We start from the raw sequence: 13,720 nt of genomic DNA, 5'->3' as shown, positions 1-13,720 counted from the left end.
GGTTACACGCAGGAGGACCCCACATGCTCCCTTCCCCCAGTCCCATAAGGACCAGCAATGGAGGAGAGAGGAGAGGGTGCAGCCAGGAAGGCGGGAGCAGGGGCAGATGCCAACCACTCTGCGGGCACTGCTTCTGTTGGAGCTGTGCAGAGCTTCCAGCCGGCAGGGCGGCACCACATGAGGAGAGGCGCCAGGGCGGGAGGAGGCAGCGAATGCACCCCTGCCTACAGACACCCCACTGAAACAGAGGCCCACGCTGGGAGGAAAGGTCGACCGACCCACGCTGAAGCAGTGGCCCGGATTCCATGAAGGACTCTTACAACTGGGTAACAACACAAGCAGCCTCTAAAACCAGGCAAAACCTGAGCTGTGTCTCCAAAGAAGAGTGGCCAATGGTCAGCAAGCTCAGCATCGGGAAAACGCCCCAGGTGGCTTCCACCAGCAGGGAGGCTGGAATCAGAGACAGGCCCGGAGGGCGAGGGAGAGGATGTGGGACACTGAGCCCTGCACGCCACCCTCAGAGAGCCACCGGGTTGGCCGTGGAACTCGGCCACTGAACCCATCCGAGCACACCCAGGGGAGGTGAAGACGCAGAGAACTGGGGGTGCTCCCAGTAGCTCTGCCCACAGGACCCTGAAAGCAGAAACGACGCGATTGCTCGTCAGTGCACGGATGATTAAAAGCCAGGTGACCGGCTGTGACGTCCCGCTCAGACGCGTGTGCACGAGCAGACGGCAGGCTGCGGAAGGAGGCAGGCACCAGGCCACAGACTGGAACGCCACCCTAGCCAAAGTCCAGACCGGAAGAGCCACAGGGAGAGGCAATGGGAAGTGACCAGTACCGGCATGGACGGGGCCTGGTGTGTGAGTGTGTGTGACACATGACAGCTACACAGAGAACTGAGCTGTGGGGGACATCAGCGGGCCAGTGGACCGCCTTACATACTCCACCTGCCCACTGGTGAACCATGGACACGCACAGCAGAACAGGCCACTTAGAAGACCAGCAGAGGGGACGTGCTGGCCCGGGCCCCTGGGCTCCCCCACCAGGAGTGGCCTTCCCTGTGCCTCCCGCCACCTCCCTGGAGAACACACCTGGGACGTAGGAGCAGGAGAGGGACATGCGGAGACCAAAGGGACCTGGTGGAGTCCCCGCCTCCCCCAGCTCCAGGGTCCGGCCTGTCCACGTGGGCACAGCAGCCTCTGCACTGAGCAGGGCCATCAGGACGGTCTCCAGGTCTCCAGGTCTCCAGCTGTCAGCAATAACCTACCCCCAAACACCATGAGCCCAGGAGCTCCATAGAGCAGGACAGTGGGGACACCTAGTGGCCAGGGAAGCCCAGCTTCTGCTCCAGCAAGTTTGGAATTGGATTTTCCTGTGTGTGTCCCCTGCTGCTCTGAGCACCCTGCCCTGGCTGTCCCAGAATGGCCTGGCCCGCTGATGTCTCCTGATACAGCACGCGCCCTTCCATCAGCTTCAAACTGTGGGTGCTTCCTCTGGAAAGCAGACCTGATGCCCCAACCTTGCCTGGGCTCCTCCAGGGCACAGCAGGCTGGACTGCCCCATGCACCATACTGCCTCACGAGCACCTGCACAGGCCAGGTCCTCACTCACTGGGTGCCTTTGCTCCTGCCCTGGGTGGCAGGTAAAGTCAGGGCAGCTGCTCTGTGTGCAGAAACAGGCGGGAGGACCCGGGAAGGTGAGACCGGGAGGAAAGGGGAGGGGGCTGTGGCCGCCAAGGGAGGTGGGGGCAGAGCTGCCTGCTGCCAGGACAGGAGCTGAGCGATCCCCAGGCAGCACAGCCTCGGCCCTCAGGGAGAACAGGACGCCCACCTGGGCTGTGCAGGTCTGCCTCCAAACAAAGCCCCCAGGCCCTCGAGGCTGCAGGGCAGTGACCTCAGCACCAGGTGGCCCAGCCGGAGTCCGCTGAGCGGATGTGGATGGAGAGGCAGGCAGCACACCACATCTTCAGGAGTCAGACCCCAGCAGTGGGCAGACCAGGTTGGAAGCCAGCTCTCTCCCCAGCTGTAGCCTCCAGAAGGCCGGCCTCCCAGAGCCCTCCAGTGGTCCGAGAGGGGTGTGGGGATCTCCGCCCCCCAACCCCCCTCTGTTTCCTGCAGTCTCAAGCAGCTGGGGTTTGTGGCCCTGTCCTTGTGCCCTGGCACCCAGAGACGCATGGGGACCATGACTGATTTTGTAAATAACACCCCCCAGCTTGACTGATCTTGAAATTCATACAAGGGAGGCAGTCAACTCTGCCCCGCCGCTGCCCAGAAAGAGGGACTGGGTCAGGCATTAGGAAGAATTAGGAATTAGGGACAGAGGGATGGTCCCTGTCCTGGACTCCATGGACACCTGGTGGACACTCTCCCTGAAGCCCCATCACCAGGACACAGACTCTGCCCTCCCTCCCCATCCTCCCAGACTCAGCCTCCTGGAGCCCACAGTGACCTGAGAGCAAACCAGGGGCTGCCTGGAAGGAGAGGCTCTCCTCAAGGCCTGGGGACACGGAACCCTCAGCCCCAACAGCTGCAGTGTGACTCCGTGTCCCTCACATTCATCCAGCACACAGCACCTAGCTGCCTTCAGCAAGCTTTTTCTGGACATGAGCTGCATTCTATGAATGGACCTGTGAGTCTGGAGGAGGGACTGGCCCAGGGCCCTGCAGCCGGCTGCTGGGGTGCCCCCCACCCTTTCCACTACAGTCCATGTAATGGCCAGGCATGCATCTCCCCAGCAGTCAGAGGGAAGCCAGGCTCCTGCAGGGTGGGGGCAGTCCCCAGGGACCAGCCTTTTAGCACGGAGTTAGACGTCCAGGACCCTCCCCACTGGGACCTGGCCCCAAACAAGTGCAGCCTGGCCTCTCACATGCTCCGTGCCCCACAGCCTGTGACCAGGCTCTCTGAACTGCCCACCAGGCTCTGAGAGTGACCCTGCTCCACCACCCTCATGTCCTCCTCCTCCAGGAAGCCCAAGACCAACAGGGTTGACTTGGGGCTGTCAGACAGACCACGCCTCCACCTCACTTGATTGGTCCAAGGGCAGCCAATCAAGTGTCTCTAGGCGTGGCCCACTGGGACAGGCTCCACCTGCACCAGGGCTGGGGTCCTGGTGGCTCCCTGTGCCTCTCCAGCAGAGCCCTCCTCATCCGGTTGGGGTCTGCACGGGTACTGTAGCTCCCCGGGCAAGGTCTTCCTCCAGGAGAGCCCTGGGGAGCAGGGTTTCCAGCCCGTGTTTGATGGAGGGAGGCGGAGATGGAATGCAGAGAGATGGGTTAAGGGATGGATGGACGGTGGAGGATGAGAAGGGGGAGGATGGGTGCGGAGGGAGGGAGGGGACAGGATGCTCTGGTGGACAGCAGAGGAGAGGAAGGGGGTCAGTGATGAGGTGACAGGAAGATACCGCCACCACCACGTGAGGGGAGGGTGGCGAGGGACAGGAGCAGGAGGGACAGAGCACTGCAGGTGACCCGGGCCCCCAGCCTGCCTTGGCAGAGGGCTCTCAGAGAGGCTGTCCAGCAATTGGTGCCCTCCACATGGCACGCAGGGCGAATTCGGGAGCACACAAACATTTGAGGTTCTGGAAACTCCTGGGCACAGAATATGGCAAAAGCTAGCCTGGTGGCCTCTCCCGGGACAGGCTGGACTGGGGTTGGGGCACCAAGGAGGAAGCAGGCCTGAAGGCCCCAGGGGTGCACACCATCAGAGTACCCCTGTTCTGCTTCATTGAGCTCCAGCACCACCCAGAGACACCCAGTGTCACCATCCATCTCACAGACCAGGTGACTGAGGCTCAGGGCAGGGGGAGCCCAGCTGGGCTTTGGAGCTAAGTCCCACACCCCACCATCCTGCCCGCCGCTGCCTGACACAGCCAGGGTGGCCCACCTACCTGGATCCCTTCAATGCGCTCAGTGACAACGTAGGCATGGTGCATAGCCACCAGAGGGACCTTGACTCCAGCCATCCTGCCCACAGCACTTGCCCACACACCTGCGGGCAGAGCACCCACCGCTCAGCTCTACTGGCACCTGGAGGGGTTGCCCCCAAGAAGACACGGTGTGCCTCTGCAGACCTGTCTGCCCACCCAGACAGAAGCCCAGCAAAGGCAGAGCCTGGCCAAGGTACAGCCAGTGTGGCCACTCAGGGGCCAGTAGAAACAATTCCCACCTGCACAGTTGACCACACAGGGTGTCTGGATGGAGCCATGCTGGGTCTCCACAGCCGCAACTCGCCGCACCCCAAAGTCATCCGTCCGCACACGGATGCCAGTCACTGGACAGTTCTCAATGACCTGGGTTTGAGAGGAACTGCTCATGGAACCACTCAGGGCTCCCTGAGGACACTGACCGCCCCCTTACTGGCTGCCTCCTGGATGGGACCTGCTGGCGGCAGATCTCACGTGATCAGGGAAATGGAATCCACTGTCCAGGCCTGACCTGGAGAGCCTGCAGCAGGTGGGGGAGGGCCGAGGAGCTCTGCTCAGGCGGAGAAGCAGCCGACTGCCCGGGAAGTGCTGTCGGCGGGAGGCAGGTGGGCTACTGTCCAGCAGAAAACCGTCAGAGAGCATTGGAGCCCTTGCTTCTGTGTGGGATGCAGTGTCCCCACAGAAGAGCCCCTGGGCACCGCTGGATGATCCCATTTCTTCCTTTTTGCTTATTTGTCTTTTTGAATCTTTCTACATTCATGCGTGGGGTCGAGACAAAGGATGATAAAACTCATAAGCAGGAACGTTGAACGGATTTGCTTGGGCAGCAGAGCGGGACGCTGGGGCGGGTAGGGGTGAACACTCAGGACACAGCCTCCCCTGAGCAGGTGGGCTCCGAGAGGAGGCCCAGCAGGCAGAGGGGGAGCCTGGGGTCCTCAGGCAACAGGGATGGGCTCGGAGCCAGAGCACCAGAGCACCAGAGCCTGCAGCTGTCGGTACCTGGGCTCCTCGGGCGGTAGCCGCCCTGACAAGGGCAGTACAGGTGCCGGCAGGGTCCATGGTACCGTCCTGGGGCACGTACAGGGTCCCATAGAGGTCGTCCACATTCATCAGAGGGTACAGAACCTTGGTCTCTGCCGGGCTCAGCACGTGGGCTTCCACACCATAGACCTTGCCCAGCTGGGGAGACCCAGAGGAGAGGGAGGCTGTGGGGAGCAGTCTTGGGGGTCCTCCCACACCCTTAGCTGGGCCTCCAAGGCTCCACCTCACCCCGCTTTCTCCAAAGCCACAGCCACCTCCACCCACAGGGGCTGTCCCTCCGATCCACTCGGCAGAGGGTGAAGGAACAGAGCGTGGCTGCAGAGGCAGGCTCAGCGCCAGGCCCGCTTCCTCCACTCTGACCCTGGCCACCAGGGCAATTCCTTAGCTGCCCTCAGGATGCAGGGGATGGCCACTAGGCAGTGGAGAGGAACTTGGGCCGATAGCTGGTACAAAAGGTTAATCATACAAAATAAATTAAAATTTCCTCCACGGCCTCATATTTTGGGCTTGTGGATAGGGTTTCCCAGGTCAAATGGTTGAAGAAATTTTCGACCACTGTACTGTGTTCCTTGGCAGGAGACTCGGGACCGTCAGGCCACGCCCCCACCACATTTGATTGGCTCAATGGCAGCCAATCAAGTGTCTATGAGCGTGTCCCTATATGGGCAGGCTCCACCCCACTAGGGATGAGCTGAGTCAATCTGATCCTACTTCGGGGAATTATGAATGAAGAGTGGCGGCGGCCCAGCCACCTGCGGGCAGCGCCAGTCTTTTCAACCCAGGTCTATCTGGGTTCCTTCCCTGCGCCATGCGCACTCTCCAACACTCCGGGGAGCCCACCGCCTCTGTCCCCCTTGGGGGATTTGCCCGCCCACCTGATCCCCTGTGCCTTACCCCACCCGGGCGCACCCACCGACATGAGCCTCTTGTACTCGTCCATGCGCTGCCGGTTGGAGGCAATGAAGAGGCCCCCATTCTGGATCCAGCCCGTGTGCAGCCCGGTCTCCTCCTCCAGCTCCTGGCTGACCACACGCCTTGTACGGGCCAGAAGCTCCACCTCCACGTCGCTGGGCCGCAGCTGCCACAGCAGACCTGGCAAGTGGGACTAGTCAGCAGCGACTTTGCACCCCTTTGCCCAGGCAGGGAGAGGTGCAAACTCCGGGGAGCCCAGAGAGGGTTGGTAGGACGTGACTGGGTCACAATGGGAAGTTAGGTCCTTGGCCCTGGAACAGCTCAGGGTGACAGTATTAAGGGTTCCCGCTTGTTGAGCAACTACTGTGCACCAAGTCTGGTGCTAAGCAGGTCACAGAATGAGCAACAGAATCCTCCAAGCAGCCCTCCAATGAGGCCATGATTACTCTACAGGTGAAATTAGGGTGGCACCAAACAGGTCCGATCCCAAGGTCCCAGAGCACACCAATGATGGGGCCAGGACACTGGCTGGGACCCACCAACGCCTCCATGGCCTCCCCAGGGGACACCAGGGAGGCCGGTGCGGTGCAGAGCTTGTAGAGGGTCTGCAAAGGCCCGGCTAGGACAGGAAGGCAAGCGCGGGGGTTTGGGGGCCCTGCACACCAGGGCTGTGGGCTCACACCAGCTCTCAAGGACCAGGCTGCAAACCTCTTTCCAGCTCCAAGTTCACTGATGAAGTTCACCGTGGCAGCTGACATTGGCGGGGGTAGGAGTGGCTGCCCATCAGGAGACCAGGTCTCCAGCACACCACTGGTTAAAGGGTCTGAAGCAGAGGTTGGCTGTCCTGAGGTGAGGATGTGCACACTGGAGGTGCTCAATGTGTGCTCCCACTGGTTAGTTAGGAGGTCACAGCTCTGCATCACCGGATGCCCCCATCCATTCTCTTCCACCACTCAACCCTGGTGGCCGTCTGGGGACGGGGACAGCTGCCTGGGGCTTCCGGCCTGGTCCCAGCTTCATCTGGGGTTGCACAGGCATCTGCCCCTTCCCCCCACACAGCTCTCCAGAGACTTGATGGGGGGCAAGCAATGTCCCCAAATGGTCCCACCTTCAGACTGACCACACGCCTTTTCTCAGCGGTCTTTCCCTCAGCGGTCCCTGACAGACTGTGGTTACCAACCCAGACTGACCCTTTGCTGTGTCCAGTGCCCACTGCCTCCCCACCCCCGAGCCCTGGCTCCTACCTGCCGTGTGCCAGGTGGTCCCAGATGTCAGCCGCTCTCGCTCCAGCAGCACGGCGCCTCTCACACCCAGCTTGGCCAGGTGATACAGGGTCTGGCAGCCTAAGCTGCCACCACCAATGACCACCACTTCGGCTGTGCTGGGCAGGGGCTGGCTTGGTCCTCGGGCCGCTGCCGCAGGGCCTTGCGCCTCCTCCTTCAGGGTCCGCTGGTACGGCACATTCTTCTCGGCTGTGGGGCCAGCCACACTGGCTCGGGACTGCAGCCCCAGGCCCTGGGCAGGCCTCTTGCGAGGGCAGGTGGTGGCCACACGCAGGGCTCGGCTCAGTAAGGCCATGGGGACCCCGGGCTTCAACACCTCAGGAGCTGGGGAGAGAGCCAGGCGGGGGGGTGCAGTTGGGGCAGAGTGGGGCTGTGCCCGCCTGTTCTCAGGTCCCTGGTGGCCCCAGGCCATTATCTCCCAGGACCTCCCTCCTGCTGCTTCTCCATGACCAGCTCATTCATGCAGCACGTACACAGAGCCTGGTGGGCAGCAGGCTGCAGCTGGGTCCAGGGGAGGCAGCTCTGGGTGGGCAGGGGCTGCAGGGACCACAGGGAGGCAGAGAATCAGGACCAACAGCTGACAGGTGCCCAAAGAGGATCTGGGAAAGTGGGGCTGTCCATAGAGGGAGGACCAGGAGGAGGGAAGGGACCTAAGGACAGAGAACCAAGGACTGGGAACAAGAAAGTGCCCTGGTCTCATGGGGACCCAGAGAGCAAGATGGGAGGCTGGAGGCTGGACCAGGGCCTTCCCCCTGGGAACCCCCAGTGGAGATATGCAGAGGCACCAGAGGGCAGGGCCTGCAAAGGGATGGGTCACCTACACCCGGCAAAAGCCAGCAAGAGGGGTGTGCTGTGGGGGAAGCAGCATGGACCATGGGCAGCAGGTGTTGGCAGCCGCCTTGAAATGGGACACCCACCAAGCCCCCTGGGGGGACACCCACCCAGCCCCCTGGGCCATCCTGGTTCAGACCCAGACAGTTATTTCTTCTCTGGCCGCGACTCCCAGGGCCATCTGGGACTCCTGGCAGGAGCCCCCTCCTCTTCGGTGCCCCCCATGGGCCCTCAGCACTCATCCCGAATCCCTCCTCCTTCCAGGAGCCCCCAGACCTCCCCAGCCAGGAAGACCTACTAGTAAGAAGGTCACAGGGAGCCCGCCTTCTAAGGACAGAAGGTGCCGAGGGGTCTCCCTGGGGTGGGTCTTGCCCAACACGGACGGGTGACCCCTCAAAGGGCCTTCTCCCGGGATCAGGGCTGGACTGAGGTGCTGAGGGAAAGGTACCACCCGCGTTGGGCTCGGTGACCGAATCAGTCAGCTGATTCAGGAAGCGAGAGAGGCGCTGGCATGCTCGTCCGCTCTCACTGAGCACCCCAGAATACTGAGGCCCAGAGGACGTTGCCTGGACTCTACAGGGGAGGAGCCAAGACCAGAGCGCCCCCTGGGACCTCCCAGGGCCACTTCAGCTGCCCTCACTGCCCCTGCCCACCCTCCTGGCCCACAGTCACCTCGGCTGTTTGGGGAAGGCTTGGGACCCTGACACTCCCCACCACGGGCACCGTGGGCACTGCCAAGGCCTGCTGGATGCAGACCCCTGTCCTGGGCGTGGCCAGGGATGAGTGGGGCCCAGGTTTCCACTGGTCAGGGCCTCCCCACTCACCCCAGTGTCCTTCTCCAAGGGGAGGAGCAGGGCGCAGGAAGGAGCAGAGTCTGTGCCTTGAGAGGCTGCGGGAGGGGGCACTGTGGGCAGGAGCTCTCCTCGGGCCTGGGCTCTAGGTCACCCTCTGCCCCTGGCGTATGACAGTCCAGCTGGCCGGGGCGGGCAGGTGCTCCCGTACCTACATGCACCTTCAGTCCTGAAGTCCCTAATCTCCAGGAGCCCCAGGAGCAGTGCCTGGGGGGGAGGTGGACATGACGTGGCCCATGAGGGCTCTCCGGCAGTACTGCCCCAGTGGCCTGCGCCCAGCACACCTGGAGGAGGAGCCTCTGTCCTCCCACACTGCCCAGTGCCAAAGCTGCCACGTGCCACTCCACCTCCCGCCCAGTCCGCGTGTCCCCGGGCAGGGCTGGGGGCTGGGACAGCTGCAAGCAGCTGCCTCAGCAGTAACTTGCTGTCCTGCCCCTCCAGGAGGGAGCCGCAGGACGGCCCTGGCTGGGAGTCAGGCGCATGGTGGGGGAGGCTTTACCACGCCTGAGGCCTCAGGCGACAGCGGCACCGTAAAGCGGGAGCCAGAGGTGACCCTCGCGGGAGGATGATGGGTGCTGCCAGAAAAGCCGCCCCTCAGGGATGGGGCCCTGCCCACCCACTCCTGGTCCCTGCGGCCAGAGGCAGAGGGAGCTGGGCCCTGCCCCTCCCTGGTGAGTACCTTTGCAGCCTCCCTCAACTGCTGGCCGAGCGGCACCTCCTTCCTCCCCAAGGAACGGTCTAGTGGAACTGGCCACCCCTCCTCCTTGCCAGTCCAGCGTCCCCGCCCACAATCAGCCGGGACGCACCGCCCACCACGCTCCTCCGTGCTGGCCAGCCCACCTGGGGCAGCAGCCAACAGGCAGCTCCACTGGCCTGTGGCAGAACAGGGCTGTGAACCCTGTGCCATCGGAGTGGGCGGCCTGCCAGGTGACCTGAACACTCACTCCATCTCCATCCAGGGCCTCGTTAGGTGGTGAGCCGGGCACCCAGCCTGCCCCTGCCTGCCTGGCTGCCCAGCACGGCACCCTGAAGGAGCCCAGTGAGTGGGAGGGAGGCAGTGCTGGGGAGCAGGGGCGGCTCTCCAGCCCCTCCAGCGGGGTCCCTGGTGCGGGCATCTGCAAGTGCCTGTTTCCAGCCTTGCTTGCTCACCCCAGGGTGGGCCCCGAGGGTCCTGGCATGGAGGCATGCGGCCACTGCTGTAGCCCCAGGGCAGTGGCCGGGCCGAGGCTCTCTGGTCCCGCCCTCTGAGACCAGCAGTATTGATTATCACACCCTGGACCTTGGACCAGGGGTGGTGGCTGGAGGTGGGCCTGGCTGTGGGTCAGCCTTGGGACTTCCATCGATCAGAGCCATTTAGCACCCTGCTCAGGTCAGGGAGAGGGCAAAGGCCACCCTTCCCTGGGTGCTGGAACATGGTTCAGGAGGTGGCCAGGCTCTGTCCCAGGGCCCCATTGCCAGCCTGTACAACCTTGGGTTGTTCTCACCACCTCTTCCTTTGTGAGATTTGGTTCCCGCCTGAGGAGCTGGCTGCGGCCCTGAGATGCCTGTTTCAGGGCAGGTTTGTGAGTTTTCTCCTCCCAGAGCGCCAGGAAGAGATCATGAAGTGAGTGGGAGTCCTGGTGGACACTGCTTGGGGGGCAGGGCTGCCCCTGACCCACAAATCCCAGTGAGGACCGTGGTGGACTTGCCGCTCTGCCCTCCTGGCCTGGAGCCTCCCGTCTGACCCACCCTCTTCCTGCTGGCTGGAAGGTGAATTCAGGGCCTGCAGCGGAAGCCTCCCCTTGGACCTTCATGTGCACCTGGAGGTTGTACAGGGACACCACAGACACGATGCTATGTCTGGGTCACAAGAGCATTCGGGGAGTGAGACGCAACTGTCTTGTCTGATGGGCTGTCCCTCGCCCTCTGCTGGCTGACGGTCATCCCAACCCACTCAGGCTTGCCTTCATATGGACCTGCAGAGAACTGAGGCTGGGGTGGTCTCGTCACATCCCCCTGCCTCTCAGGCCCAGGGGCTTGGATGAAGGTGTGGGGTAATTACCCACAGGGACCCAGGTGAACAAAGAGCCTCGAAGCTCCTGCGTGCCAGAGTTGTGTTCTTCCAGAAACAGTGAAGTCATTAAGAGAAATAAATGTACCGAGTCGTGACTGAGGGAGAAGTGTCTGCGAATGGAACCAGCTGCCGTGGGACAGAGCCTCCAGGAAGAGTGTAGTTTCAAAGCCCTGAGATTGGTGCGTATTTAATACGGTTGTACCTTCCTACTCGGACCAGTCACCTTGTAAACGGCTGATCTGAAAATGCTCAGGGAGTCCCACCTGATGACTAAGGCTGCGTTCCGGGCTGGAGGAACAACCCCGCCAGCAAGGGAAGCACACACCCTCATGACTCCCTTACAAGGCTCGAGCCGCCAGGGCACCAGGGCCTGCCAGGACGGCCCAGCAGGACTCCTCATCTTGATGTGAAGATTTCCATGATTTAAACATACTTAAAATTTAAAAATAAATTTGAAATATTTTATAATTACATTATAACTTCTTTTTGACTTGTTCATTATTTGGAAGTGTATTTCTTTATTTGCAAACCTGCAGAGATCTCGCGTGTCATTTTTGCTATTGATTTGACTTCAGAGTGGTGAGAGAAGCTAGCTGATCTGAGCTGAGTAACTGGGAATTCATTGACCCCTGCTTTAGGGCCAGCAGAAGGTGCATTTTCTGCCAGAGGGCAGTGTCCTCTTAGACACTCTTTCACTCTGTGGTTCTCCTTACATCCTCTGACTTTTTAAGTTTTCTTGAGGTGTGACTGGCGATTACCAGTGTGTCTACAGCATGCAACCTGACATTTTGGTACAAGTAAGGTGTGCTGAATGATCAGGCCCGACCAAGATCGTGCACGTATCCACTGTCTCCCATAGCTATCTTTTTCCCTTGGGGTGAGAACATTCAAGAGCTACTGTCTTAGCAAATTCCAAGTACGGGGTTTCTGTCATTAACTACGGCCACTACACGTACGTCAGCCCTCGGATCTGGCGCATGACAAAGCTTACCCCCTGACCAACCCCTCCCCATTTCTGCTGCCCCCACCAACACCACTCCTCTGCTCTCTGCTTGTCTGAGTTCAGCTGATTTAGATTCCACCGCGAGCCAGACCAGGCAGTGCTTGTCTTTCTGTATCTGTCTCATTTCACTTGACGCAGTGCCTCCAGGTTCATCCGCCTTGTTCCAATGACAGGATTTCCTTCTTGTTAAGGCGTGGTACATCCACTCATCTACTGGCTGATTCCATGTCTTGGCCACGGTGAACAGTCTTGCAATGACCTGGGCATGCAGAGGTCTCTCCCACATACTGATCGCATTTCCTTTGGGTATGTAACCAGTTCCAGGATTTGCTGACTTGAACTCTATATACATTTAATCTCTTGGGATCATCTCAACTTTCAGGGATCTGGACGTTCATTTCCCACTCCAGATTTGACATGTCATCCACCATTATTGCTTTACATAAGCCTTTCTTTATGGACTTCTTCTGGATTCCCAGAATGCATGTGTTGTCCTGCTTGTTGGTGCCACATACATCCTGAAGTCTTTCTTAATGCTTTCATGGTTTTTTCCTTTCTGTTCCTCTAACGCCCTGTGACCTGTTCCAAGATTGCTGTTGAAGCTCTCTACTTAACTTTTCGTTTCAATCATTATGTTCTTCAGCTCCAGGATTTGCTTCGTTCCTTTTTAAAGGTTTTTATCTCGTTGCTATACTTCTTTTTGCTCACGTACTCCTTTCCTATTTACTTGTCTATGTTCTCTTGTAGGTCACTGAGCTTCTTTAAGATGGTTATTTTGAATTCCTTGTCAGGAAGTTCATAGATCTCCATTGCCTTAGGGTCAGTCACTGGGGCCTAATTTGGGTCTCTCAAAGGTGTCATGCCCCCATCCTTCGCATCCTGTCACCTTCATCTGTGTTTGAGCAATTGAAGAGACAGGAACACCTGCAAGGAAAGCCCTTCATCAGTCTATTTATCAGATGCTGGGCAGGCCAGCTGGCAGGACCCACGGACAAGCACACTGTTGTAGTCCTTAGGTCACTGGGTAGGTGGGCCTGGAGGCTGGGTCCTCTGGGGTGGACCTGGAGATGGGTTCTGCTGGGTGGGCCTGCTGACTGGGTCTGTAGGTGGGAGGGGTACCTGGAGACTGTCTGAGGGGGCTGGCCTGATCCCTGCATCCATGGTGGCCAAACTTTCCTAGGGGTGAGCTTTGAGCCTGAGTCCACAGGGTCTGGTCTGGCACTGGGTGGGTCTTATGCTTGGTTCCACAGGCATAAGCCTGGTCCTGAGTCCACAGGTCTCCCTGAGCCCAGGATCCACAGGGGTGCAGAGGAGCTGGATTTGGGGAGGCCATCCTGGTACTGGGGCTGCAAGAACCAGTCTGGCAAGAGTGGACGTGGTGTTTGAGTCTCCTGGGTCCTGAGTCTACATGGGCCAGTCTGGAACCTGGGCCCGCAGGTCCACCCTGGCACTGGGCTCTACTGGAGTGGGCCTGGCCCCTGGATCCACTGTGGGAATTCGTAGTGCTTACTGTTGCACAGCACTGGGAAACCAGGTCATCTAGTCAACATCCTTGCCCTGCTCCAAACAACCGAGTGTTCTGTGGGCCCGAGAACACCGTGTGCACGTCACCTCCCTGAGAGCTCGGACATGGTTGGCATACGCCTGGATCTGCCTGTGTTCCACCCGTAGAGCCCACCACGCTTTACTGCCGGTATTTGCTTTGACCCATCCATGTTGCCCTCACCAGTCGGCAGCAACTGTTGAGTTGAACTTTCCATTTTTTGCTTGTTTGACTAAGAAGCCTTTATGTTGTCTTTGTTTTTGAAATTTTTTCCCTCCG

The 13,720-nt window shown here is 60.0% G+C and overlaps 1 protein-coding gene across 4 annotated transcripts in view; it reads right to left on the bottom strand.

The window, feature by feature from the left end:
* Nucleotides 1–10,094, bottom strand: part of SARDH (sarcosine dehydrogenase) — a 54,975-nt gene extending 44,881 nt beyond the window's left edge. The window contains exons 1-6 of one of the 4 annotated variants that reach the window (XR_013759449.1): nt 9,992–10,089; nt 7,122–7,484; nt 5,879–6,057; nt 4,924–5,103; nt 4,167–4,290; nt 3,889–3,989 (exon numbers count right to left, since the gene is read on the bottom strand). Coding sequence is in view for 3 of the 4 variants with exons in the window: in XM_079111893.1 (XP_078968019.1) it covers nt 3,889–3,989; nt 4,167–4,290; nt 4,924–5,103; nt 5,879–6,057; nt 7,122–7,484; nt 9,992–10,028 (984 nt within the window). In the remaining variant the exon portion in view is untranslated. Of the gene's footprint in view, nt 1–3,888; nt 3,990–4,166; nt 4,291–4,923; nt 5,104–5,878; nt 6,058–7,121; nt 7,485–9,991 lie in introns of all 4 variants that reach the window. The other 3 variants (XM_079111893.1, XM_079111892.1, XM_079111891.1) reach the window with 3 other exon arrangements.
* Between the last annotated feature and the right edge of the window lie 3,626 nt (nt 10,095–13,720).

This window comes from Sciurus vulgaris (assembly GCF_902686455.1).
Source record: "Sciurus vulgaris genome assembly, chromosome: 15".
Taxonomy (NCBI): Eukaryota; Metazoa; Chordata; class Mammalia; order Rodentia; family Sciuridae; genus Sciurus; species Sciurus vulgaris.
Note: the sequence above shows the minus strand (reverse complement) of the source record. Positions and strands in the feature narration are given on the sequence as shown.